Raw genomic sequence first — 27947 nt, 5'->3', positions numbered from 1 at the left:
GCAAAGACCAACTGAGGAAATGGTGCTGGGCAGAGGCAGGAATCTGCCATGGCATAGGAGAGCCATTTCTAGCCCCTACTATGAGCCTGGACCAGCCACCATGCTGCTGGGAGATGGGAGGGGCAACCCTGGACAGGATCTGCCTGGAGGCTTCATGGCTAAGTTCTCCCGCAGGTTGTCTTTCTGGCACCTTCAAGGTTGCTGCTACCATGAAAAACTCCCCAACATAAATCCCAGAATGTCTGCTGTCCACTCCCTTCCCCTCCCATGCCCTACTCCCCCGGACTTCTTTGTCTGTAAAAAAAGGGGACCTTGGAATGAACAGGGACTGGCAGTCTTAGAATCTCTGAACATTATTATTCCACACAGAACATTTAGAGCTGGAAGCAACCTTAGAGCATAGGTTACTAGACTTGAAAAGGGACTGTCTAGCCTAATCCCTTTGAAGAAATGATCCCCAGCCCCCTGGAAAGATTGGTCCTCACTCCTGGTTGTGTTGACCAAGTACTACTACTCTACATGCCTTAGCTCATCTGACCCTCCCCACAACCCTCTGAGGTTGATGATGGTGGAATGGAAAGACTGGAGATCATGGGGATGAACCAAGAGAGAGGACTTGGATTCAAATCAAATCACAGTTCTGCCCCTTAGTAGTTGTGGGTCTGTAGGCAGGTCATCCCCAAACAGTTTCCTCAACTCTTAAGATGAGGGGATTAGATAGGCAGGACAATCTTACTCCCATCTCACAGATGGGGGAACTGAGGCTCAAAGGCAGAAGGGTGTTGCCTATGGTCACAGGGTGAGCAGGTTCTGTCCCACTTTGTTCTTAGACATTCTATTTCCAAATCTGGGGCCTTTTCTGACACAGTCTGGCATCTTAAACCATCACTAGGAAGAGCAACATTCTGGCAAGTGGAGCCTGCAGCATGAGGAGTCAGGCAAGGGAGCAGGAACAACTCTCGGTCCTGAACCAAGGCACTGTTACTTAATTAACACTGTCGTCCCTAGTGGGTCCCTCTGACCAGTCTGCTCTCTCCCTGCTTCTGAAAAGACAAAAGTGTGGAGAGAACGAAGCCCTTGCTCTGGAAAGTGTCATTACCCATGTCTTCTGCCTATGTGTTTGGACAGCAAGGGCCCCTGGGCCTAGGCCGCTTAAGTACACAAAGCCAAAAAGAAATTGTCTCCTTCAGCAGTGTCCCTCCTCTCCCCACCCCCTCCTACTGCCTCCCCTGGTTCCCCAAGTCCTGGAGTATGGTACTTGCCTAGGGAAGGCTCAGTGGGTGTGGGAGGATGCTAGGGAGGGAGTTAGAGGTCACGGGGACCAGCCAGGAGAGAGGACCAACCAAGATGCTCAGAGAATGTGGCCTTTTCAGAGAAAAAAAAAACCCTTTGAAATCCAGCAAGAATAAAACTTTAAACAATAAAGAGCTTTTCTTTCCCCCTTGGCTGTTGCCCAGGCAACGCTAGAGCGCTCAACAACTGTTTAGTTTTTTAAGAAACCAAATCCCCCTCCCTTTGGTCAGCTTAATGGCAGGAAGATGAAGAGATGGAAGCAGGAACCCCTCGCGGCCCATTGTGTGGTAACCTGGGTCAGCTGCCTGCAGCAGTGACATTTAAATCCGACGGTACATATTCTATATAAACCCTGAGCCACAGTTCCAGGGCTCAAAGTCCCCTGCGCTGGAGACTTGAATCTCTTACTCGTGAACTCTTGGTAGAAGTATCTTGCTGTCTTCTGGGTCAGAGGTAGGGATTTCAACCTCTCCTCACCCAGGGATGTGTGCTAGAAGGGGTCAGGGTGATGGACTCAGAGATCTAACCCTCTTAGCCCAGATGTTATTCAGAGAACTGCTCCAGGGGACTGATCAGAGGTCACAGGAACATAAGCCTAGAACCAGAAGGAACCTCAGGACCCTCATATAATCCAACTCCCCTCAATTTACAGATGAAGAAACTGATGTTCATGGAAGTTAAGGGACTTGCCCAAGGTCACACAAATTATAAGTGCCTGTCAAGATCTGAACCCAGCCCTTCTGACTCAAACAGGTCTCTTCCTGCTATATCCCCCTCTCATCTAGTTCTCTCCTCTGAATCTAACTTACACCCACATTGCCTAAATAGGCATCAATCTCATTCTGAAAATTCAACAGGAAGAGACCCTCCCTATTAACTCAGATCATTGCTTTACCACCTCACTGCCTTCCTCCCTTATGATTGAAGCTGAAAGGGACTTAAGGTCATTGAATATTCTGTTTCCTCATTTGTAAAAATAGAAATAATAGTACTTTTCCTCCCCTCTTCTAACTTTTCTATTCCTGTTGAGGGTAACACCATCCTTCCAGTCATCCAGGCTTTCAACTTGTGGCACAGACTCCTCATTTGTACTCACCCCACATATTCAATCTGTTGTCAAATCTTGTTATTTCTACCTTCACAGTCACCACTATGATACAGGCCCTCATCACCTCTTGCCTGGGTTATTGCAATAGCCTTGTAATTGGTCTCCCTACCTCAAGTCTAAACTCACAACAATCTCTTCTCCAGTCACCTGCCAAAGTGATTTTCCTAAAGTGCAGTTTGACTATCACTCTACCCTCCCTTACTCAATGAACTCCAGGGGCTCCCTGTCACCTCCAGGATCAAATATAAAATCCTGTTTGGCATTCACAACTTGGCCTCTTCCTGACTTTACACTTTATTACACACACACACACACACACACACACCACCACCACCACCACCACCACCACCACCATCTGCATGGGCCTATTTGCTTCTCCTCATACATAATATTCCATCTGCCTTTACACCAGCCATCCCTAAGTTTAGAACATTCTCCATCTTCTCAGAAACCCTGTTCTGCAACAGGTCTTTCTTTCCTGGCCTTTTCCCCAACCCCCCTACCTTTCCTCTGCCCTGTCTTTCCTCTGAAATGACCTCCTGTCCATGAGGTATATATATATTCAGAATTTAGCACAGTATCTGCTATGTAGTAGGCAATTAATAAGTGCTTACTGATCACCTGAATATTGTGCTGACACAGTTATTTGCAAGTTATCTCTCCTGTGAAATGGGGGCTACTTGAGGGCAGAAATTGTCTTTGTATTTCCTCTGCTTAGCACAGTGTCTGGTCATTAGTAAGTCCTTGATAAATGTGTGCTGACAGACTGGCCATGGAGCATCTATCTGGTGCTCTCAGCTGTCAAGATGACAATAAGACCTGCTGCTTCCCCCAGAAACAAAAACATATATAAAAGTTAAATTTTTAAAAGTCAAGTCAGACTGGCTACCAGGTCACGGCTAAGCCTTGACACAACTTAGTTGAAGAATCAGGAAAGGAAATTGCCTTTGGCCGCAGCAAAAAGTCATAAAGGGAAGTTTGGACTTTTGTGAAACTAGGAAGGGCATGGGGTGGTGGGGAGAAGGGGCAGCTAGATCAAAAGGAAGAAAAAGGAAAAAAGAAAACCACTCCCAAGGACTTCTTTCCCCAGGGGCTGAAAGGGAATATCCTGGGTTATCCTGGCTTCTGAAGGCTGAGCCTGTCACCTTGGGGTGAGGCTCCCCTCTGTCTATAAGCCCCAGCAGAAAGCCCCAAGAGGCCTCTCTGAAACACCGGCTGCAGCCAGTCACCAGATATGACAGGAAACAAGGGCCTGGTGACAAGCTGCCAGGCCACAGAAAGAACATTTCCCAGTCAACACTCTTCTCCCACCCTCTCTCCTTTCCTCCCTCCCACTCCTTGCTCTCCAAGGAAACCAGAGGATGCCTGGCCCTCCCTGGCCTCTACCCCTCCCTTTTTGAGGGTCCCTACCCCTCCTCTTTCCCTCACACATCTCATTTAGCATCGAACTAAATGCCAAACCCGGAGGAGCAGCGTCGGAAGGTGCCGGTGTAATGAACTCCCATTGGCTTCTATCACAGGATCACTGCCTTAATTTACGAGGCCTGAGTGAGTCTCATTGCCCCAGTGCGCTGTAAGTAATTAACTATTAATAAAAGCATTACTGAGTTAACCACAGGGGCATGTTTAATTCATGGGGCAAGGAAAGAACAGGACAGGGGCTCCTTCTCCTCAGTAGGGATCCCTCCCAGAGCTAAACATCTCCATCGATGCTAAATAGCCAGCAGGTACCAGACACCTCCCCCTGCCCCTTCTTACCCTGGTTCCCCCTAGTGCCAGCTGCTTGCCTAGACCTCAGGAGGCCTAAGCTCAGGTAAACACTAAATCTAACTTTCATCTGACCAAAGTTATCAGACACAGGTCAGTCTGAGGAAGAGAAGCCCCTTTCTCCACCATAGCCCTCTACTCCCACCCCCCAGGCTGATTATATCTTTCTAGAAGCAACTGGTACCATATGGTCAAGGCATTTGTGTGCCCCTAAAAAAGATTTGGAAATTGTTCCCTTCCCAAGGAATGTCCAAGGGAATTCTCAAAGAAACTCATTTATCTTCTTTGTCTTTTAGATAAGAAAGTGGCTTTGAGCCACTTGACTTGTGGGTCAAATTTAGGTTCAAATCCTAGCTCCAAAACAGAGTAACTTTGTGATCAATTAACATCCCGAGAGTCTCAGTTTACTCTTTTACAAAATGGGGACAATACCTGTTCTATTTGCTTTGAGGAAAGGGTTTTGCAAATGGCAAAGAAGAGTAAACTCTCTTTTTTCACATACATTGACTCCCTCCTCTTCCCTGCCCCCCCCGAAAAATAAATACATACTAATCCAAAAAGAGGTGTTCTAACAAGAAAACTATAAATTCACATTGAAGTGTTCTTGGTTGACCTTCTCCAAAGTGATATCTTTTGGGTCTTCACCTTCTCCCATCCCTGTTCTTGGACATGGTTCATTAGCAGACTCCAGGGATTTCCTGTTCTTGGTCCATAGTCACATGTCCATTTCTCCAGTTTCCCTGGGAGGGTCCCCATTAAACCAGCAGGAAGAGAATTTGTTCACTCTCCTCTAAAAGAACCTGAGCAGAATCTCTAAGAGACTCAAATCACAGAATATAATGCCATGACTTAACTAGAGCAATTTCTTGTAGGTAAGAGAATATCTAGACCCATGGAGGAATAGGAATTTGTCCAGGGTGACATGGCTAGTAAGCAGAGTCAGGGTTTGAACCCATATCATCTTGATTCCAAGTCCAACCTTTTTTCACAACACCAAATGGCTAAAATTTGGATTACAGTAAATTTACTACTTGTCAAAAAAAAATCCTAACTATAGGAAATGACAGGTAAATGGTCAACTACAAATGAGCATCAAAGGTGATTTGATGCTAGGAGAACTAGGCTCCAAAGCTGGTGAGGGAAAAGGTCAATTAGAGCAGGCAGGCAGGAAGTGTCACAATGTTGTCCTTCAATGGGGCCAGTGTGGTAGAAACATTTCCTGCTTGATGAGTAAAACTTCTAAGAGTCCAAGTGGCTGCTGGCCCAGATGAAGCCAGTTCAGCCACGAAATGTAACCTCAGGCAAGTTAATTGATCTCTGAGCCTCCTTCCTCCTTGAAGGTGTTTAGTGTAACAGGGATTCGGGCTACAATTTTTTTAAAAATCTGACCTTAAACTGCATTTAAAACCTGTCTTCCTTAGTAATTTTACACATTTTATTTTATGAGTTCATAGGTCTCACTGGAATCTCGACACCAAAAGAGGTTAAGAACACCCAGGGCTAGAGGGTCTCTAAGGTCCCTTTCCAGCTATTAATACTATGAGCCCTTGAGTATTCTTTGGGGGGAGAATGGGAGTGTATGTGTGGATCTATTTCTAACCACCAGGGACAATACTTGGAAACAGTTGGTGGGATTGTTAGAAAAGTACTTTATAAACCTTAGAGCATGGTAGAAATTATTATTCATTCCAGTCTCACAATTTTTAAAACTAGAATTCCTCCGAGCACTCCCCCCACCCCATTTCTAGCCCAATTCATACTTTGTCAACTTGGGGGATTTTTCTTCTTTGTTCTATTAAATAGCAATAATATCCTAACACCTGACAGGTCAGAAAATCATCATACTTAAGAGCTAGAAAAGGTCCCTTTTTTTTTTGCAAGATAGTGAGGTCACACAGCTAGGTGTCTGAGATCAAATTTGAACTCAGATACTCCTGACTCCAGAGCAGGTTCTCTATCCACTGAACCACCTAGCTGTCCCGAAAAGGTCTTTAGATATGTAGTCCAAGTCCATTTTACAGATGAGAAAGCTGAATTTCAAAGACATTAACTAACTTCGCCAAAGTCTTCCTGACTGCAAATCTTGTACCAGAGGAGTCATAGGACTTCAGAACTGGAAGGAAACTCAGTCATTTGGTCTCACCCTGAGCCTGAAATACAAATTTCCTAGATACAGCACCCTCAGCATGAAGGTCATTCAGCCTGCTTCAATGATGCTAGTGATAGGGACCTCACTGAAGCAAAATGGGATAAGGACTCAGTATCTCTTGATGCCAAAGGAACCTAGTTCCAAGCTGGTAGAATCTCTTCCTAGTTGGTGTTTTACAGAGGATGCTCCCCTCCCCCAAACCATCCTCCCCCCTCCCTCCAGAGTTGAGGTAAAGAAGACAATGAGAAAGATGTGGGGACCCAGTATAGCAAACCTGTGATTCCTGAGGCTCCATCATAGTTCTTTCTTCTCACTAAACCACGACTCTGGCCATGCCCACATGCCATTCATAAGCATTAGACATCCATTTAGAAGACCTGATCTCCAATATTTTCCTCTGTATTCTGAACAAGTTCCTTCACTTTCCTGGGTTTGTTTCCTTAGTTGTAAAATAAAGAAACTGCAACAGATGAACTCTAAAGTCCCTTCGAGGTTTAAATCCTATGATTCTCTGAAAATATGGGTCTCATTCTGATGGTTCAAAAGAGGCTTCCAGAAGAAGTGAAAGTGTGTTGGAACTTGAACTTGAGAGCCCCAGGGTCCAGTTCTGTCACTCTATTCACTAGGCATTCCCTGCACTCCAGCAGGCCTGGGGCAGCATGCTGTGGGTGGATGGGCATCACAGCCCTTGGAGAGACAAGTCACATCCTCAGCTTTTCTCAACCTATGCAAACAACGAGTTGCCATGGCAATGCTGCAGCCCAAATAGACGACGGCTGCAAGCGGCATGGGGTGGCTTGGCGAGCTTAATACAGAGTGTGGAGAGTACCTAGCCTGTGCAGTCGGGGGATTGGCTGGACCAGGCGGGGGAGAGGGGAGGAGGGGAAGCCCTCTGGAAAGATGGGCTGGTAATTGCAGCTAAGTGAGGGACTGTCACTGAGCCCAACAAGCGCAGAATGAGCCCCACTCTGCACCCTGTAATTACTGCACCAGACAGCTCTGCTCTCTATGTGCCTGGGGGGGGCGGGGTAACAGGAAACTCAGATCCACCTGAGACAGCAGGGTTTTGGCAATCTTCCCCAGTCCTGGGGTGTGCTGAATCACAAGCAGGTCTTGGGGAGGGGGAGGTTCTCGACCCTCCAGCCCTCCCCAGTAGACTCTCCAGCAGGACTCCCTGAACATACAGGCACATTGCCTGCAAGAGCATTAGTCTCACAGTCCTAGCTCTGCCACAATTTCTCTGGATGGCTCTGGGCAAGTCATTTTCCCTACTTGGGCCTCTCACCTTATGCCAAATTCTCTGAGAGGGTATAGAAACCAGTGTGCCCCAGTGCAGAAGGAGGGGAGGAAGGCTCTTTGAAGGTAGGTGGATCAGCCAAGGTGAGCCTCACACATTGATGCCCAATGAACTGGGAGTCATTTTCTGAAAATGCTTCATCTAGCAGGTTCTCTCACTGCCAGTCTTCGTTTGCCCTCCTTGGACTTGAGGAGCACCCAAATGCCCTTCTTTGAAAATATTCAAAGCTCGGAGCTCCTGAGGAGGTAGTTAGCAGGGTGAGGAGGGGTGCAGTTGAACCAAGCAGAAGGGCTGGGGGCTGGGGAGCAATGGCTGTGTGGGGCAAGGGCGACACCTGCTGGGGGTCGCTGAAAACACTACATAGGAGCAAAAGATTGGAAGTTAGGGACATCTGGGCCAGACACAGGGCAAGTGAGGCCCTGGAAGGCCAAGTGGCTCGCCAAGGGTCACAATGGCAACAAGTGGCAGAGCCAGGGTTCAAGTCTAGTGAGCTTTGGCATGATGTGTGTAGAAACACGGAATCTAGTGGTCCCAAGGCCTAAATCCAAGTTTCAGTTCTACTAACTTAATGTCTACAAAAGTCTGTGTAAATCATTTCCCTTCTCTGGCCCCACTTCCCCATCTGAAAATAGAAACAGAGCAGTCCTGCTGGAAGGGACTTTTTGAGGTGGTAAAGGACCCAGACTGTCAGTCAGGAGACCTGCATTATAGCCCCAAAGGGTGGATGAACATGCCAAGTATCTGCTCAATCTGTGTCCTCTTCTATGAAATCGGGACATCTCCAGAGTCCTCTCCAACTCCACCCAGGTTTGGTCCTGCAATCCCAAAGGCCCTTTCACTACAGTACTAGACTCTAGGGACAGTCTGATGGATGGTCCCAGGGCCAGCAGGCTCAGAATAAATGCAGAAGATGAACATTTCTCCAAGAGAGAAACAGTCCACATATGGGAACATACTGTTTCCTAACTACCACCAGCCCTAAGGGAGTCTGTCAGTGAACTAGATCATCATCATTACCTCAGAGTCCAGGCCCCAACTTCTGAAAGTTTTCTGCAATTTCATTTATAGAATTTTACGTGGCTCAATTTAACTTGTTGTGTGCAAGGTAGTGATAGTGGGAGGAGGGAATGTATAAGATAAGATGTCATCTGGTAGCCCTGGACCTGCAATCTTCTACCCATAGAAGTCTTTACTGAGTTCACACCGGTAGTGTTTGGAAAAAGAGTCTGTGACTACAACTCTTATTCCCAGATCTTCTGGGAGGGATTAAAGCCGAGTTCCAGGCAAAGAGAGGTGGTCAGTGGACCATAAATCATTTATTTTCAAACTATAAATAAAACTGCTCTCTGAGCAAAGCTCTCCAGGTTCTGAGGTCCCAGCCCTTCCACCTTCCCCTAGCTGGAGAATAGTCTATATGGTTCACATTTTCTTCCCTTAATAATCTTGATTATCCCTTGAATTAGGACACTGTTTGGTCTAAGAAGTCTTAGAAAACCAATCTAGGGGAACCAGCCCATTCCCATCTTCCACTGTGATCCCTACCCAAGTCTTGCCCTTTTGAAGACTTGGTAATAAGGCTACTTCACCCTGATGGTCCAAACACCTCTCCTTTGGTCCTGGATACCAAGACGACTTACAATAATAGCCATTTCACTCCAACATCTTCCATAATGATACATTCTATCAGACGAGTCCCAGTCTGGGCATTACAGAGCCCACTGCTGTCCATCCAATAGGACAGGGCACTCAGAACTGCCCACATGGCTGGCTACCAATGGCACACAAAGAAGAATCAGTGCAGGAGGAGGGATGGCTCAGGATCTACCAGTCAGGCAGGTCACTACTGCCCTTGGGCCACAAAGTACTTTTCCCCCTCATCCTCATCTTCCTCATCACCAGGTTCCCTGTTCCGTAGGAGCAGTTCTAGGTCAGAGCTGGAGACAGGACCTTTGTGGGGTTTAGGACCACTTTCACCTTTGGAGATATAGGAAGAGAAACAATTACTAAACCTGGGCTGGCCTTTTGGCTTCTGTGCATCAAATACAACAAAGGGAAGTCAACTATGGGCTTGCAGAGCCACAGAGAGATATCCACCCCACCTATACTTCCAGGGCTTCCCCCAAAGGGGTAGAAGGGGAACTAAGGCATACTTCCTGCATTATATTAACAGCTTAAACTAAGAATTGGAGGGAGGGTAGGAGGAGCAGGTAAAGCACGCTCCAGCAGGGACTACCGCAGGGAGCCAAGAACAACCTATTCCATCCTCACAAAGAAGAAGACCACTCAAGTGGAAATCTACTGGATACACAGAGGATGCCATTGAGGGGCTAACGATCCTGATGGGCACTCTCTGTTACCTTTGGAGTTGAGAGCTTTAAGGGTTATGTGGAGGGATATCCCAGAAAGACAGAGGGCAAAGCCCAGCCAGTTCAGTAGGCTGATCTGGTCTCCCAGCAGATGAGCTGCCAGCAGCAAAGTACAGACTTCCTGTAAGCAGAGAAGCAGGAAACAAAAATGTGACTGGCAAAAAAAGGTGGCCCCTTTTCTCAGAGACTTCACATCATAAAAAGTCTTTGAAATGAAACAAAAACAGGACTGATAAGAAAAAAAAAGACTGCAGAAAAGAAAAGTACCAATCTTCAGAGTGAGGATAATAACTTACTTGAATAGAGTCTTTCAGAGTACAAAGCACTCAGCTCACAAACATTCTTTAGGGGCAAAATAGTATTATTCCCATTTTACAGATGACCATACTGAGATCCAAAGTGGCTAAACAATTTGCTTAAACTCATAAACCTATCAAGTAGAAGAGTCTGGATTTGAACTAAGGCCAATTCTCTTTCAATTATATTAGGGATATAAAAATCAAATAGAAATGGGGGTCACTTATACTTAAGGATCCTTGTGAGTTCCATATCGACTAAGTCTTAAAATGTATTATTATTTTAAGTTTTACTGAATTTTAATTTATCTTTAGAATATTTTCTTATATTTTAATATGGTTTGGGTAGCACATAGGAAATCCATTAAATGGATTATCATCCACTAACATTCAATAAATGATAACCCCCCCCCAAATGGCAAAAGGGAGCTGGAGGTGAAAGGGAAAGGTACAGGAACCTTTAGTTGGATGTCACTGATAGGACCTCTATGTTCCACATGATTCTTTCATTTAGAAGCCTGAATTTATAGAAGTTCTTTGCTGTTTTTAACAGAATATTCTACTGAATAAAAATGTGGCTCTAAGTGCAAATGTGCCCCTCCTCAACCTATCTGTGAGCACCAGTGTTCTACACATTCATAACCTACTAGCTATGAGATGGCTTGGGAGAAGCGAAGAGCAATAGATTTGGAGTCTGAGGATCTGGGTTCAAATTCTAAGGTGTCAAAAGCGACACCTTAGGCAAATCACCTTATCCCTCTGACCCTCATTTATAAAAAAGGTTGCAGGGAGGTAGAGGGAAGGGAGGAAACTGGATTAGATCTAAGATCCTTTTCCTATGATCTTTGAAGACACTCCCACTGTAAATAAAATAATACTTAGGGTCTATCCTAATCTATAGGCAACAAAGTTCTTTTCCTGGGAGGACTCTCCCAGTTTCTTGACCTTTTCAGGATATTGGGAAAGGCTGCATGAAATTTAAGATAGTATACTGAAAAAAATTTTTTTTAAAAAGATAGTATACTGGACAAAGTCAGGAGACATGGGTTCAATCCCAGATCAAAAATTTATTTGTTATGAAGTCTTGGACAAGCCACTTCACCTATGACTTTCAATTTCCTACCTTGTAAAATGGGGAACACAATCATTATGCCACCTCCCCCATAGTTATTGTGCCAAAAAATACTTCTGAAACCTTCAGTCACTACTCAGGATGGAGGAGGCAGCAGCTGATATTTGTAGGCAGATGACCAGGCAGCTTGGACTCCCAGTTCTCCTGTTCTAACTCCCTAGATGATTTCTGGCTCACTATATTCACTACCTGGGTCTCAGGTTCTTTGTCTTTGGAATGAGGGAGCTGTTGACAACCTACCTTAAAAATCCCAGCAATGGAGAGGGTCAGGCTGGAGGTTCTGGAGACTAACAGGAACTCTGAAAAGCCTAAGCCAAAGGCAAGAATCCCTCCAAAAAAGAGAGTCCCAAGGACACCCAGGAGGATCCCTGGGTCCTGGAAACGGAAGATTTTCTCAGATGTAGACAAATGTAGACCTAATAATAACAGGAAGAGAGATCATAATGCCAGGTGTGTTCATATTCTTAAGAGGGCTCACCAAGAATGAGTGGGAGGGGAAAATAAGAAAAGTGGGGCCAGAGAGCTATCATCCCATAAATATCCAGAATGTAGGGTCCCTAACAGCAGGAACTGACTTTGTTTTGGCTTTGTCTCTCAAGCAACTAGAGAAAGAGATTAGTAGTTTAGAGATAGTAGCTTAGTAAATATTGGCCATCAAGAACTGATATTTCCTCAGCAACAGTTGTAGAAATGAGGCTAAATGAGACCCTGAGAAAATAAATCTGAGGCAAAAATAACATGGCACAGATTATAAATTTATAGATTTCGAACTGGAAGTAGTCTTAAAAGTTGTTTAATCCAACCATCTCATTTAAAGATGAGGAAAATGAGGCCCAGAAAAGTTACTTATTCAAAGCCACTCATGTTCTATGTAGTAAAGCTAGGGAAGGTTCAAACAAGATTCTCTGACTGCAGATTCCACATTAGGGGAAAAGTGATCACTTACAGAACCCTAGGATAATACAAAACAGTAGGGTTCAAGGAGTTAAGGAGGTCATCCCAGACTAAAGCAATAAAGGTCATTTTAGAGGCTATCTCAGCATTGATACTTGAAAGGAAATATCCCTTAATTGAGAGATGATGGCCATATTTTCCTTCTATCCACATCAAATAGATATTTTAACAATGCAAAGTAAGCACTAGAGGTATGATAAAGTGGAAAGAAAACTGTATTTGCAGTCAGAAGACTAGTCCTAGATTCAAATCCTATCTCTGTGACCTGGGCAAATTGCTTAGCCTCTCCAGGTCTCAGTATCCTCAAATCTAAAACAGAGTTAATACTGCCAAAATCCTACTTACTCCACTGGGGAATTGTAAGACTCAATGAGGCAATGTAGATAACACAATAAATAAAAGTCAGCAATTTATATGATAACACCACATGATCAATCAGATAGCCAGAAATGGTCAGGAGACCTACACCAGCAATACCACCAATTATACATTTAGGCTCTCTGAGCCTCTTAGTCCAAAACAAGAATCACAGAATTCAGAGCTGGAAGAAATCCTAGATGACATCTAGTCTGATTTTTTTTATTTTACTGATGAGGAAACAAGTTTCCCCAGAAAGGGAAAATGACTTTCCCAAAATCACAAAGGTATTAAGTAGGAGAACCCTCTGATTGCTCTTTCCACTACATCTTTTGTTCCCATTTACCTCCTGTTCAGGTGGGTGACATATAGAACACACTTAAAAAATACTTTCCTTTTTATGTCTGAAATGTGCTTTGAGCTCTCTGGACCAAAATATTAAAAAAAAAAAATTCCAAGCAGTGGTGGTAACCACACGCAAATAGACTTCCAATGTAGGACATCAGGCTTGATGCTAGACTCAGCAGTACTGCAAAAGCGGCAGCAAATTTAAGGGAGTTAAAGGAAGAACATAAGTAACGAAGGCGCTTGGGGGATTAATTTAGCAGAAAAGATTAAAGGAACTAAATCCATGCAGCTTTTGCTAAGTGACGACTAAGAGGGGCATTATGATGAGGGTTTGCAGAGATGTGAATGGTGTAAACATCAAGAAAGGGAGGGAGAGCCTCTGTGTGGTACAAGGCACTGTAATGAAATAAAGAATGGGGAGAAATTGGAAAAGGAAAAATTCTGGTGACATAATAGCAACTTCCTGAACAACTGCACTAAAGAATAATTTTGCTATGAGATTGGAAGAATCATAGTCCAACACATACCTGAACCAAAATCTACCCTCCAACTTCATTATCATGGGTCACACAGTCATTGCTTGAAAATCTCCATGATGGGGACTATTTCTAGAGGAATCCAGGACATTCTGGACAGCTCCTGTAATTTCTCCCCACAGTTCCTAGGTCTGTCCTCAGGGGCCAAGCAGAACAAGTTTAATTGCTTTTCTACATGACAGACCTTAATACTTGAAGACAGCAATTATGCTTTCCCCCCACTCTCCCACCCCAGGTCTCTTCTCCAGGCTAACCATTCATAATTCTTCTACATGTCTGGGCTTCAGTTTCCTCTTCTATAAAATGAAGAGGGAAGGACTAGATGATCCCAAAGTCTTTTTTTTGGCCCTAAATTCCACGATTCTTATTTGAAATAACAGAGGCCCAGAGAGAACAAATTACCTGCAGAGAGTTGGTAGCACTGCAAGCTAAAGCTCAAAGGTCTCCTATCTCTCTCTGGAAATCAGCTAGTTCATACAGCTAACAGATAAACAGCTAACATTTAATTAACAGGTCATGGTTTATAAAATCCTTTACATCATTACCTCATATGAGAATCCTTTGAGGTTAAGTAGGACAGGTATCATGAGCTATCCTTGTTTTAAGGTAGACAAGTTTTTCTTGTCAGCTCCCCACCTGCAGAAAGGCTCCACAGTTTGGGGCAGCTAGATGGCTCAATGGATAGAGCACCAATTCCTGGAGTCAGGAGTACCTGAGTTCAAATCTGGCCTCAGACACTTAATAATTACCTAGCTGTGTGACCTTAGGCAAGTCACTTAACTCCATTTTCTTGCAAAAACAAAAAAAAAGCTCCAATTTGTGCTAAAGGACTGTGAAATGTTGCAATCAGCATTAAATATAACTTTCTGGTTTGTCTAGGGCCTAGTTTTTAGACTAGAAATTGTTGCAAGACAAATGATTCCCTAGGGGTTCAGTCTATTATACCAAGAACTCTGGGTAGGGGGCAAAGGCAGAGCAGAAGAAAGACCCAAGCATAGATCCAATGGCCCTCCAGTAATAAGAACAGGAAGAAAGTTGCAGTAAATTTCAGTTTGTAAGACACCTTTATTCTCTTCCTCTACCTACTCCAGAGGCTGGCAGCTAGAAAGAAAGTGCTTCCCCTCTGTCTAATGTAACAACATACCTTCAAAAACAGCAAACAGAGGGAAGAGTCCCAAAAACATGAGTGGCTGAAGATGGTACATGGTGTCAATGGGATTTTGGAGACCTAGAGAGAAAGACAGAGAGAGAGAGAGAGAGAGAGAGAGAGAGAGAGAGAGAGAGAGAGAGAGAGAGAGAGAGAGAGAGAGAGAGAGAGAGAGAGAGAAAGAGAAAACAAATCCTAATTCTGGTCAGTCTTATTTACTAATCCAAGCAGTTGATTCCTCAAGAGTTCTGAATATACTCACCTAGTTCAGCCTTCTGTAGGAGGATTTGGGTAAGGGTCCATCGAATTCCTCCAATGAATGAGGCCCCTAATACCAGGGCAAATCCCTCTCCATTGAACTGTGTGGACTTATAGGTGAACATGAAGAGGCCACCAGCAATAAGCAGGACCACCAGGACTAGTGCTGCTCGCTGTCAGGATGGGAAGACATTGTCTTTCATCTGGAAGGACCCAGGTTGGGAAGCAGTAGCAGCAGGATAAAATAGCTCACAGGATTAAGCTCAACCATCTCATTTTGCAAAAGAAGAAACTGAGGCCCAGAGAGGTAAACTAATTTGTCAGTGGTTACAAAAACTCATATTAACTTTCATATAGTACTTAAGGTTCACAAAGTGTTTTCTTCCTAAGAACCCAGAGAAGTAGGTAATACAAATGTTACATATTCAATTTTTGCAGATGACAAAACCAAGGCTCAGGAAAATCAAGATTGCACAGCTAATGAATAAACAATTGGGATTTTGAACCCAAGTTCTCTGACCCCAAATCCACTGCTCTTTTCACTATATCATAAAAGTTTAGCACAATTACTGCAGCTACCTTCTAAATCTGCCTGTAATCTTCTACTCTGGGCTCTCACCTTTCAAAGAGGAAAGTAGTTTGGAGAGGTTATAGGGAATCCTAGAATTTTGTCCAGGCCTGGCCCTGAGCTACCCTTACTCCATCACCTAGCCAACAAGCCCCAGCCCATTTTCTGTTTTTTATTCTTAACACTGGGGAAGGAACAGAGGAGGACAGAGAGCAAAAGCAAACAGAGAAAGAGCTGAAGGGGAAGCTGAGGCCTCACCAGCTCCTCTAGCTTGAAGATCAGGGAGAAGATCAAAATGAAGAGGACTGCCGAGGACTTGGTCATTGTGTACCTGGAAGTGAAAACTGCAGAATCACCTACTGCCACAGGGTCAAAAGCTATGCAAGAAGGGTAGGAAGAAGGGCAACACTTGCTTTTCCCAGGAGAGTGACTGGGTGGGTGAATTCTGCTCAGGCCAGCAGAGTAGCCTGAAAACATAAAGGATACCGAAGAAGCCAAACCTTGTCCAGACTGACTGACAAGTGACCTTCAGTAAGGGGGGGAAAGGCTTGTGACTAAGAGACCTGTGACTATTGTCAGAAGGAAAAAGCTGCAACTCTGACATTGAGCTGTCCTAATCTAGAATCTACCTGCAGCTCAGCAAGGGAACCAGGGCTGGGAGGAAATGGAAAGAGAGGTAGGGAGGAGGTATAAATTTTGCTCTCCTAAGCAAAGAATGACAGTAAGGAATAATTATCCCTCTTTCCCCCCACTCCCCACTGTGCCCATTTCACAAGATGTTAATGCAGTCCCATGCATGCCAGTCAGTGGGTCCTTTATCTTCAGCTCCCTATTCTTTCTCATACCATGGCATTGGCCAGTCTGTCTGGGTCCCCTGACTTCCCCATGCCGCCAAGACAGGCGGGCCCCAGGGCTCAGCAGCCCATATGCGCTGGGCTTACGGATGAGGCTGGAGTTTTCCAGGACAGCTGCTGGGGGCCAGAGAGAAGCTGAGAGCAAGGATTGATCCCAAAGTGGTGAGACCGCCGGCCCATCAGTCGGACGTGAAGGCAGCCCGCTGGACAGACACAAAGAGCTCAAAGACTGAAGGGAGGGTGGTAGGGAGCAGGCCGATACTCACAGTGAGACGGTGATGTACAGGAAGCTCCAGTTAGATAGACCCACGTCAAGTGCCGTTGCCAATGCTACAGAAAGAAGAATCAGTCTCTGGACAAGACTGGTCTCTTCCCTAGGGCCCATGTTCATGTATGAATTGGAGACTGGGTGTAGAAGGGACTGACTGAGTAGGAGTCAGCTTACCCACTGGCCCCCAAACAGCAACACTAAGCACAGCTCACAACTCTGAGATTCTTTAAGGCAATACAACTGCAGAGTGGGCAGAGGTGGTAGGGCAAGGCAGTCATTATACCCCAGGGAAGAAGAGAAAGGACCAGATCTGTAGAGCAAACTCCTGATGTGAAATGCTTCCAGAGGAGCATCTGCTCTGCAACGTATACTCTTAGGGACTGTCTGAGGCACCATGATAACTCACTGGACCAGGGACCCACAGTCAGTAAATACCAAAGACTTAAACCCAGATCGTGATGACTCTGAAATCAGCTCTTTAGCTACACCATGATATGACTGCCTGTCTGCAACCTCATTTAAGTCCTAAGACAACTCTGGGGGTTGCAGGTAGGTACCACAGATACATTTATACTCAAATGAGCAAACTAAGACACAGAAGTTAAGTGTCTTGTCCATGGTCACACTGCTCTGAGATTCCCAGTCCAGATCTACAGGAAAGGTCAAAGCAGGGGCAGTGACCGTCTCTAGGTCTTCTGACTCCCTAGCTGGGTCACTACACACCCTGGGGCCCATACTGCCTCTGGACATACCTGTGGGAGCTACTCGCTGGAGGTAGTCGGCCCAGCTCAGCACCACTCGGGGGCGCTGGTGGCAGCACTGTGCCAGCACTCGGGACAGAGCCGAGAAAAGAAATATCACTACGAGGTGAAGCAGGGTCATGAAGAGAGGGAAGTGGAAACTCTAGGGAAATTTAAAATAGAACCAACTGTCAGGGAGACTAGGCTCCAGAAAAGCAGTTTTTTTTCTACTTTTCCACTTTTCATGTGCTTCTCTCCCCTTTAGCCAGCACCCAATCTGTCCCTATGCCCTCCAACCTTGCATCCACATTCCACCCTGTCCCAAACCTTTTGCTGAACACATCACTGAGGTACCAGAATTACCTTCATTAGCCATTTGTTGTAGAAGGTGATGCCAATGGAAAAGCAGTAATAGAGAAGTACCAGTCCCAGAGTCAGCATCACCTTCCAGATGAAGGTCAAGCCGAAGGTCCACCTCCCCATTGGCAGCAATTCCCCAAAGACCTCTTTGTCCACTGGTGAGCAACAGCAGCTACTGCCCTGGCTGGGTTCCAACCCTCTCGCTTGAAGCCAATACACAAAGTAAGAGTTGGCTGTGCTGGACCAAGAACTTCAGTGGAAGCATCTCTTATTAGTGGTGGTTCTCTCCCAGTTGAAGCTTAAAATGGTCATATGATCATGGAAGCTCTCACCTGAGGGGCTGGTGAACAGCACCTACCCTCACCATGGCTATCTTGATGCAAGGCTCACAGGATCCTGGATTTCTTGCTACCAAAAAATAAATAAGAAAGGAATTTGAGTTCATCTATCAACAGAACTATATATTTCCCATAAATGTATGCAAATATCCCTCAACTTAAGTGTTTCCAGAAGTATGCTTCAACCTGGAAGGATTGAAAAGAACTAGGGGAATAGCTTATACCAAACACTAGCACAAGCTCCATGCCAATCTCCTTTGGGGTGACATGGGTGGATAGAGCACTGGCTCTGTACTCAGGAGAACCTGAATTCAAATTCAGCTTCAGATACTTATTAGCTTGTGTGACCTTGGACATGTCAATTAGCCCTAATTGCCTCCACAAAAATCTGATGTAGGGAACAGTGTAGCTTTAAATGGCATAGGACTAGTTCATATTCTATGTTGTCTATTTCATGATTTCAAAATTTAAAAAAAAAAACCTTTTAAACCAACCACCAACAAAACAAGCCATTCTGTCAGCCAGGACAACTCATTCTTGTGTATGGATCATCACATCATAGAGTCAAAAGGGAGCCTAGAGGGCAATTAATCCAATTTCTTCATTTTACAGATGAGAAAACCTATATCCAGATATGCTCAATGATTTGACTAGGTCACCTGGATAAGAGAGCTAAGACTTGAAACTAGGTCCTCTGACTCCAAATCTAGTGCTTTTTCTCTGTATCCTTCAGTAATTATTGCCTTTTACTCACCAAATAATGGCTGCCACCTTAATTCTTATCTAGTACAAATGTACAGCATCTGTGCCTCACAATATGGGAATGTAGGAAGAAAGAGGGTAGGCCTTCCTATACAGAAGCTACTGGACACTGAATTTAGTGGATCTTTGTAAAATGTGCTTTCTGGAGCCCTAATCCATCAATGAAAATTGACAGAGAAATAGCAATAGGATTATAAATTTGGATCTGGAAAGGATCTTAGAAGTGATTTGGTCTGGGCGGCTAGGTGGCGCAGTGGATAAAGCACCGAACCTGGAGTCAGGAGTACCTGGATTCAAATCTGGTCTCAGACACTTAATAATTACCTAGCTGTGTGGCCTTGGGCAAGCCACTTAGCCCCATTTGCCTTGCAAAAAACCCCCCAAAAACCTTAAAAAAAAAAAAAAAAGTGATTTGGTCCAACATTTTGTAGATAAAGAAACTGAGGTCCAGAAGGGATTTGCTCTGAAGTTGAAAACTGAACCCAAGTCATTTGGCTTCAAATCTAGTATACTTTCTAGTACTCTACAGTGTGCTGCCTCACTAAAACACAAACAATAAAACAGGAGATCAAAAAACTAACCTACCTTCCCCATAATAGGATCATTTCTCACTATTCCCTTCTATGAATCCTCCATCATCTCAAACACCCCTTACAAATTCTTTATTCATTTTCTAACTTCTCTCTTCCTAGGCTTTCCTATCCTACTTATGTAAATCTTATTTGTTTTTCAAAGTTCAGCTCAAATCACACCTCCACAGAACCTTCCCTGGCTCCCCTAGCCTATGGACTCCTCTGCTGTTTTTTTTTAATATTCATTTAACATTCCTAGAAGTCACAGCACCGTCAAATAACGGCAAATAACAATATTAAATAACAGAAATAAAATACACTAGATCATGTTATTCATTTGATGAAAGAGAACAAGAAGAAAATGAGTTTTGTGTTCAAAATTAAATAGTGAGCTGGAACTAGAGTCCAAATTTCCTGATTCTCGATCCTTAACGAATAGTCAAACAAGTCCAAGCTCATTTTACAAAAGTTTTTTTTTGAAGGCAACGGGGTTAAGCGATCTGCCCAGGGTCACACAGATAAGTAATTAAGTGTCTGAGGCCACATTTGAACTCAGTTCCAGCCCACTCCAGGCCGGTGCTCTATTCACCGCCGCCTCCATTGTAGAAAGGATGAAACAGGCCAGAGAAGGGAAATTACTTAAACAGTTCACCTTTTCCTGCCAGTCCCACCCCCCACGACGCTGACAGTGGCCTAGGGCCAGGAGTTCTGAGGTGTTCCGCCTTTCTCGGTACAAGCACCCGCGGAACCCGCACAGGGGCTGCCTGACCAACCGGCCTGGGGACGCGGACCTGGGCAGAGAAGCCCCTGGGGGGGCGTTTCCCCAAGGCCTGGCCTTGCCATCTGGGGGCCGGCCAGGAAGAAGCCGGGAGAGCCCCCAGGCAGGTCAGCAGCGGGCACCGGGCGCCTGCCCGGCCCTGGCGTAGCGCCACTGGTCCCTGGGCGCAGCCCTGCCCGGGAGCCTCGGCCGGGACGCGGGCCAATGCAAGCCCGGGGGGCCCGGAGCTGCCCAGATGCCCCGCTTGGCTGGCCCGGGGGGGGGTCCCGGGTGCAGGGGGAGGCCAGGCCCCCGCACCCCCGCGGCCGGGTCGGGGTGCTCCCGGGTTTGGGGGAGGGCGCGTCGGGGAGGCCCGGGAAATGGGCCCGGAGGCGGCGGCCCCGCGCCAGGTCCCTCAGCCGCTTCCTCCTGGCCCCGGGCTGTGCCCGCGGGGTGCCGGCCTCCGGGCTCCCCGCCACGCCCTCGGGCTCCTGGCCGCCGCCGCCGCCCGGGGCCGGGGCCAAGGCGCCGCCCTCGCCTTCCCTTCCTCCCCGTCCCTGGAGCCCACGGCGGAGGCCTCGGCCCCGGCCCCGGCTCACCTGCGGCCAGGCAGCTCTAGACGTGGCTCCTCCTGCCGGAAGTGCGAGCCCGGCTCCTGCAGCCGCCATACTGGAAGGCGGGGAGCACGCTTCCGGCGGAAGCCTCGCTCCCTCCCCGCCCCGGGACCTCGGGCCGCGGCTGCCGAAGCAGGGGCGAGGCCCGGCCCCGCCCACCGAGCCGCCGGCTGCCCCGCGCCGGGGCCGCGCGAAGCTCCCGAGGCCCGCCGAGGCCGGCCCCCCCCAGCCTTCCCGCGGCGCCCCCGCCGGCTAGAGGCTCGGCCGCTCACCGGCCCTCAAGCACCGGCACCATCTCCTGCGGGCCCCTCCTCCGGCTTCCTCCCGCAAGAAACCTTTCCCAGAACGGTGCCCCAAGGGAAAGAAGGCTGATCTTACCCGCTCTCCAACCAGACCAATACTAGGCCTATAGCCAGAGGGCTCCTAAAAAATGGGGCAAGTTCCACCTATTCCAGGTGGAGGGGATGCCCATCAATTGGGGACGGGCCAAACAGGCTATGATACATGAATGGTTTTGGGTTTTTTTTTGTTTTTGCAAGGCAGTGGCTTGCCCGAGGCCACACGGCTAGGTAATTATTAAGTGTCTGAGGTCATATTTGAACTCAGGTCCTCCTGACTCCAGGGCTGGTGCTCTATCCACTGCACCACCTAGCCGCCCATGATACCTGAATGTTATGGAATACTTTAATTCTATAAGAAATTGTGAATCGTCAGATTCTAGAGAAGCATGAAAAGAATTACACGAATTGAGCAAAGGGAGCACAAACAAAACAACATTGTAAGTTGATCAAACCTGATGGATGCTGCTCTTCTCAGCTGTTCAGAGAGCCAGCACAACCTTGGGAGATCTGTTCCGGACAAGGCCATCCACGTCCAGATGAAAAACAAAGAAAAAAAAAAACCCCGCAAAATCTGAATGAACACTATGTTCACTTTTTAAAAATTTCTTTTGTGTTTTTCCTTCCTATTCCATGGTTTCCCCCCTTTCATCCTAATTCACTTTTTCCCTTAATCCTATTTCCTCATACACAAAACAAATATGTAAACATGTTAAACACAAATATGCATGTACAATGTTCACTAAAACATTTGCTGCTGAGGGGAGTGGGGAAGGGAGGGGGAAGAAAATTGTAGAATATAAAATATGCAAGTGGATGAATATTGAAAATTTTTCAGAACATGTAAATGAAAAATAAAATATCAATAAAAATTTTTAAAAAAGTATTTTACATGGAAAAGGAATTCTTTCTCAGTTTAGTCCTTCTTAATCGTAGTGCTAGTCCTCTGAGACTACCAGTTGTCCTTGTATCTATCCCCTCCCTCAAATCCAATTCTGATGCAAGCTATGGCATCACCTTCCTGATGTCACGGTCTTTAAAAGGACAAAGAAAAAACATCATCTGTAAATGTAGTTGTTTGACTGTGGATTCCAGCAGCAAACTGTGACTTCTTTGAGGTTAGGAACTTTGATTTTTGCCTTGTCTTAGTGTCTCCAGTGCCTAGCAAGATTTACAAAGTATTTTAAATATGACATGTTACTTGCTCTTGACAAGAGATTTCACTTAAAAGAAAGGTACACTTATTTGCCCCATTTTACAGTTGAAGGAACTAAAATTGGTATAGGTAATGCCTTGCCCAGGGGATTTTCTCTGTCCATATTCACCACCCCATTCAATCCACTAAACTACCTAGCTACCATAATAAAAATAGTAAAAAGTTCAAAGTGACTACCTTGGCTCCTATTATCTCCACTCCACTTCACCTTTCCTCCAGGGTTCTTTGGTATCTTAAGAGGGTTGGGAGGTGTCTAATATCTTTCAACGAATCAACCTCCATGGGTTATGTTCCCTCAATTTAGGGAGTCCAAAGACCCCAGCTAGATTTAACCACTTAACAGATTAGTTTAAAAGCTAAAGGAATGTTTACTTCAAAGGTATAGCAAAAGCAAATGTTTTCCCCAGTAACTATACTTCCTTGGTTTCTGGAAAGGGGAGGAGATATCAGATTGCAGCTCAGATAAGTTCCTATATTACAGCTGTCCCACCAACAGTCCCAGTCCAAAGTTCCCCTGAGCCCTAGTGCCAACACTCTGTCTTCTCAGGGCTTCTCTGCTGAGTTGTAAGCAATATTTGACCTATAATCTTGGGTACAGATTCCCTATGGCTTGAGCTCCCAAGTTCATGGACTCTACCATGAATTGAAGAGGATAAACAAAAGAGACCAAAACCCCAAACCCATTTCTTGGCGACATTGGGCAGAAAGGAAAGGTGACTATCTCCCAACCACCCCCTCCTCAACCCTTAGCTTAGTAGCCATGTTGTAGATGAGCAGGGCCTTTAGTCATAGTCATGGGCACCAGAGTGCTCCACTGTATCTTATTTGGGTAGATTTGAACAAAAGGTGGCAGGGGAATATGGGATGTTTTCTCTTGGAAGCAGGTCCTTGGCTTGGGGAGCCATATGGGGCTGCCTCCATCTAAGGTGATCTGGGCATGAGCCAAAGTCCTGTTATAGAAATCATTTGTAAAACAACAGGCTTAGAGCTCTACAGTCTTAAGTTTCCTCCTAGTTCTAACAGTCGAAGGTTCCAGCTCTGACACTGGTATCTTTAAGTTTCTTGCAATGTGCAAGACACTATTCTAGGTGTGAGGAATACAAAAGTCCTTGTGTTCAAAAAAGGATCAATTCTATTCAGGATATATGGGGGTAATGAAACAGTTATGTAAATGAATGAATGTATATATAAAATACATATGGGGAGGTTGATGGGAAAAGGAGGCACACTTATAGCTGAAGGTATCAGGCAAGGACTCATTAAGGTGGTGGCACCTGAACTGAGCTTTCAAGGGAGCTATGGATTCTAAAAGGTGGAGAGCAGGAGGTGCATTCCAGATATGGGATATAATCTAAGTGAAGACAAGAAATAAGATATCCTTTGTGGACAGAGGCTAAATTGACTAGATTGATTGAAATTTAAAAGGGGTGAGAGCAAAAAGAATGAAGTTGGGGAAGAGAGGCTGAAGATTGTTCAAGAGCTTTCAGTGCCAGAGGGGCTTGAGTGCCATAAAATGCCATGGAAGCTTCTTCAGCAGAGAGATGATATGGTCAGGCCTGTACTTGAGAAACATTGACTGTGTTCTGAAGTCCACCCCCACCCCAGCTTTAATGATGTTTCTGCATTGGTGCTTGGCTTCTGCCTGGATTGCATGACCTGCTTCCCTCTGCTCAGGCCCTAGAGTTCGTCCTCTAAAATGCAGTTCTTGCACCATCTTCAACAAGAAACCTTCCCTGATCCCTTCCTCTTCCCTCCCCAAAACTAGTGTCCTTCCACCTATGCTACCTTGTATTTGACTACTTTTTATAGATTAGGTTTCTCAACTTGAAAATTATGCTGAATATATTTTCATATGTACTTTTTGTCTTGGAAGCAGCTAAGTGGCACAGTTATTAAGTGTTGAGCTTGTAATCAGGAAAAATCGAGTATAAATATTGTCTTAGATGTAAGTATGTGGCCTTGGCCAAGTCACTTATCCTAAGTGTGCTTGATTTCACATACAAAAATGGTTATAATAGCATTCACTTCACATGTAGTTTTACAAAGATCAAATGAGATAACATGTAAAGAGTTTTGTAAGCTTTTATTAGTTTCCCCATGTAAGTTCTTCATAAGTAGATTTTTCCATCCTTCTCTCTTGTACCCCCCCGAGGCCTAATACATAGATGACTGATTAATAGTTGATTGATAACAGTTCACATTTCTATAGTACTCCCAGGTTTACCAAATGCTTTCCTCTTTAACCCTTGAGGTGGGTATTGCAATATTATTCCTGTCATAAAAATGAGAAAACTGAAGCACTGATAGGGGAATAATAATAAGAGCTAGGGCTTACACTGTGCTCAGCACTTTACCAATATTATCTAATTTGATCCTCATACCAACCCTAGGTGGGAGGTACAAATGGTTTGCCCAGAATTGGGAAAGTCCTGAAATGGCTCTAAGGTCAATGTCACATAAGTAGAATAAACAATGTTATTATGGATGACCTAGGGAGAAATCACGTGTTTTTTTCATGTTTGGACTAGGATTTCTCTGCTTCACAGGAAGTGACCTTGAAGATGAGTATTTCATTAGGATAAGAGTCTGGGTTTGTGATATCATCAGCGCTAACTCCTGGCCCAGCGCTCCTGTCACTGTAGTGACACCTGGAAATGGAAATATCTGGGGAGGGGGTGTCAAGGGCATTCCAGGAAGCTGGACTATTAGAAACTTAGAGAGGGAAGAGTCAGTCTGACTGAGGACGATGATTTTAGGGGAATAGCAGGAGATAAAGCTGAAAAACTATTTTGAGGTCACACTATAGAGAGCCTGAATGCAAGGCAAGAAGAGCTGGAATTCTGACCCAGAAGTTACATTAAGCCCTTGAAGCTCAAAAAGCCAGGAAGAGATGTGACTGATACTTGACTGAACTAGTAGGCAAGATGGATTGGAATTGGAGACCAGTTAGGAGACTAGTGGTTGCTAAGGTTGAACAGAATAGGCCAGACTTGAGGGTCTCTTCTATTTCCTCCTCACTCTCACTTCAGGTAATTTACTGCATACTCAAATCAGGGCCTGAAAAGGCTGAAGGCCAAGGCAGAAGGGGAGCTGCTTTCAGCTGCTGGCTGTTGCCATGCATCTCTGCCCAAGGTGCCCAGCTCTAGTCAATCCTCAAAGTCTGTCTTTCATGCATTTTCTATGACTCCTGAAAGAACTGCTACCCCCATCTCCCCCTCACAACAGCAGGCATCCATTTCCTATCAACACCATCTTATACTCCCCATTCCCAGTTTGTTCAGTTTTTGAGCAAGTCTTAAAACACCAGCTGGAAGAGCAGATATGTCCCTTTCAGTGCCCACAGATAGGCAGTGCATTGAAAGAATCAGGAGATGGAGAGTTAGTGAAGAATTGCGTGTATGCAAAGGGGTGGATCTTTCTCTGCTCTATCCCTTGAGTCTCTGCAGAAAATTTTAAAAGCCGGCACAGCAATTTCCCCAAGCATAATTAGTCAGGAAAGTGGGGAGGGGAAGAGAGTGAGGGGTTCCTGGGAGACAGCTAAGTAGTGAATCAGGAGCATTCAAGTCTTTCTAACACATTGGAATAAATGATCATCAAAGTGAAATCGGCCCCTTTGGGCAAGAAGTAAATAGAGAAACATCTGTTAACGACAACTGCAGTCCATACATGAGAGTATTTATTGAAAACACAGTTACTGACAGGACATTCCTCTCCTGCCCTCCTGAGTTCTCTTACATTATAATCTTGGCTCAGAGATCATCTTGCTTTTTTCTCTTCCCAATTTCATTTTTTCACAAAACATTCCATCCTAGAATAGGTGGATCTTATATAAATATAAATATTTATATTTATGTATGTATATATATGTATATATACATATATATATACACATGTCTGTATAAGTATGGCCTATAGTAGTGAAAATATATAGTACAATCTTCATTGGACCAGTACCTACCACATGAAACTACCTTGACCAAATGCAGCTGTGTTCAAGTGGTGATGCCTGGGGACATTATGCAATAAGCTAAAAAAGTCCCACTTGCCCATCTATAACCATAGGCTAGCTCCCTGAAAACAATGCAGGAGGTAAAAGCCAAATTGGGGGGATGGAGGGGGGTGAGGTGTAGAGCAAGGCAGACTTTCAGGGGTCTGGAGAATGAAAGGAAATTGAAAATTAGGTCTTGGGGCTGAAAGAGGTTGCTCTTTCAATTCAGGTTACCACAATTGGTTTTTACTCAAAGAAGGAATGAATAAAATTAGATTTAGGCTGCCTTCAAATACCCGAAGGGTAGTCTGTATAAGTAGGGCCAGTGGGTGAAAGTTACATGAAAAAAGAATAAGGCCCAAAATAAGGAAGATCTTCTTAACAGTAAGAGCCCCAAATGGAATGGGCTGTCTCTAGAGGTAGTGAGCTCCCCACTACTGCAAGTCAGCAAGCAGAAGCTAGATGACTAATTGTTAGGGATGCTTTAAAAAAAGAATTCATGCTTCAGGTAGGAGTTGCCCAATTACATGCCTCTGAAGTCCCTTCCATCTCCAATGTTCTATGTTATAAGGTCCTTTCCAGCACTGAAATTAAGTGACATAACCCGAGTCAAAAATAAGAGTACCATAGTTTGTTTCTCTAGCCTTGAAAAGGCAAAGCTCCTTCTGACAGAGAAGGGGAGAAAGCAGCCATATGGCTTTTCAACTGCAAGGAACCCAGATGGAGTGTTGCTTGGTAGAAATCTCTTGCTGCCCAGCCAGTTGCTGGGTAGGAGAGATGTGGCAGTTTAAGAATTTAGAGAAACATGAGAGTTGAACTTGCCCAGCAGGATCTTGGCACCATGGAGGGTCCTCAACAACAGAGGAGATCAGACCCAGAGCTTCCCTCTATATACACAGTGCACTTGTGCTGCTGCCTTGGGGCTGTGTCCTTCCTCCAGTTCTCTGCCTCCAGTCCATACAGGAGCCAGGCACCTTAAGTGCTGCCACCTTAGCAGAAGCATGTGCATTGTCTGTGCCAGTTGGCTCAGGAAAGCAGAAGCGATGCTGCCTGCTCCCTAGGGGTCCAGCCTTCACCCAATGTTCCCTTTTCAGGCCCCAGAGTCTGACCCACAGGGGAAAGAAGGAAGGGCACAGAGGCCCTACTTCCCTACCTGTAGCTGACTGGAATCAACAGGAAGCTTTTGGGGCTAAGCCATGGAATTGAGTATTAAGTGGCATTGGGCTGGCCACCACAGTCAGCATAGATTTTATACAAGCAAAGGACAAGGCCCCAGCACCTAAGCCCCTCCCTCCTGGTACAGCAGCTCAGCCATAGTGGTAGACAAAGTCATAACTGCTGGGCTCCTTGGGGACAGGGGGAGGGGCCTCAGGGATCTGGATGTTCTCCAGGTCGAGCAGCCGAAGCTTCATCTCCATGCTCAGCAGTGTGTCTAGGTCACTTTTGGTCAGCTCACTAGACATGTCTTTCCCAAGGAGGGCACTGAGGCCATCGATCCAGATACAATACTGTGGAAAATAACAACAATTCACTTCTTGATGAATTGCAAAGAGCTTTTCCC

The 27947-nt window shown here is 45.4% G+C and overlaps 3 protein-coding genes across 8 annotated transcripts in view; all 3 read right to left on the bottom strand.

Moving 5' to 3' along the window:
- CDH22 (cadherin 22) overlaps positions 1 to 8809 on the bottom strand; it is a 185769-nt gene extending 176960 nt beyond the window's left edge. For both annotated transcript variants that reach the window (XM_074211194.1, XM_074211195.1), the window contains exon 1: positions 6592 to 8809. The gene's annotated coding sequence lies outside the window, so the exon portion shown is untranslated. The remainder of the gene's footprint in view (positions 1 to 6591) is intronic.
- Positions 8810 to 8911: 102 nt separating this feature from the next.
- Positions 8912 to 20937, bottom strand: SLC35H1 (solute carrier family 35 member H1). 2 transcript variants are annotated; one of them, XM_074211202.1, is made up of 10 exons: positions 20830 to 20937; positions 17805 to 18209; positions 17454 to 17604; positions 16697 to 16760; positions 15835 to 15907; positions 15013 to 15181; positions 14748 to 14831; positions 11649 to 11824; positions 9972 to 10101; positions 8912 to 9588 (listed from the first exon to the last, which is right to left on the bottom strand). In XM_074211202.1, the coding sequence occupies exons 2-10, from the start codon at positions 17922 to 17924 to the stop codon at positions 9455 to 9457; spliced, it is 1101 nt and encodes a 366-aa protein (XP_074067303.1). In that variant the 5' UTR covers positions 17925 to 18209; positions 20830 to 20937; the 3' UTR covers positions 8912 to 9454. The 2 variants fall into 2 exon arrangements, with proteins under 2 accessions (XP_074067303.1, XP_074067304.1); XM_074211203.1 differs by lacking the exons at positions 17805 to 18209; positions 20830 to 20937 and having other exon boundaries at positions 16518 to 16760; positions 17454 to 17488.
- Positions 20938 to 24151: 3214 nt separating this feature from the next.
- ELMO2 (engulfment and cell motility 2) overlaps positions 24152 to 27947 on the bottom strand; it is a 67901-nt gene continuing 64105 nt past the window's right edge. For all 4 annotated transcript variants that reach the window (XM_074211199.1, XM_074211201.1, XM_074211200.1 and 1 more), the window contains one exon: positions 24152 to 27894. In XM_074211199.1, the coding sequence (XP_074067300.1) occupies positions 27694 to 27894 (201 nt within the window). In that variant the 3' untranslated portion in view covers positions 24152 to 27693. The remainder of the gene's footprint in view (positions 27895 to 27947) is intronic.

Source organism: Macrotis lagotis, chromosome 1, assembly GCF_037893015.1.
Source record: "Macrotis lagotis isolate mMagLag1 chromosome 1, bilby.v1.9.chrom.fasta, whole genome shotgun sequence".
NCBI lineage: Eukaryota > Metazoa > Chordata > Mammalia > Peramelemorphia > Peramelidae > Macrotis > Macrotis lagotis.
This window is presented reverse-complemented; position numbering and strand designations above follow the sequence as displayed.

Bases quoted from the DNA above. Each gene is read 5' to 3' on its own strand.
- SLC35H1 (XM_074211202.1), bottom strand. From the start codon at position 17,924: ATGGGGAGGTGGACCTTCGGCTTGACCTTCATCTGGAAGGTGATGCTG. The intron at 16,761-17,453 runs GTATGTCCAGAG...TTCTTTCTGTAG, and splicing joins CCAGCGAGTAGCTCCCACAG to CATTGGCAACGGCACTTGAC. The intron at 14,832-15,012 runs GTGAGTATATTC...CTTTCTCTCTAG, and splicing joins CCTACAGAAGGCTGAACTAG to GTCTCCAAAATCCCATTGAC.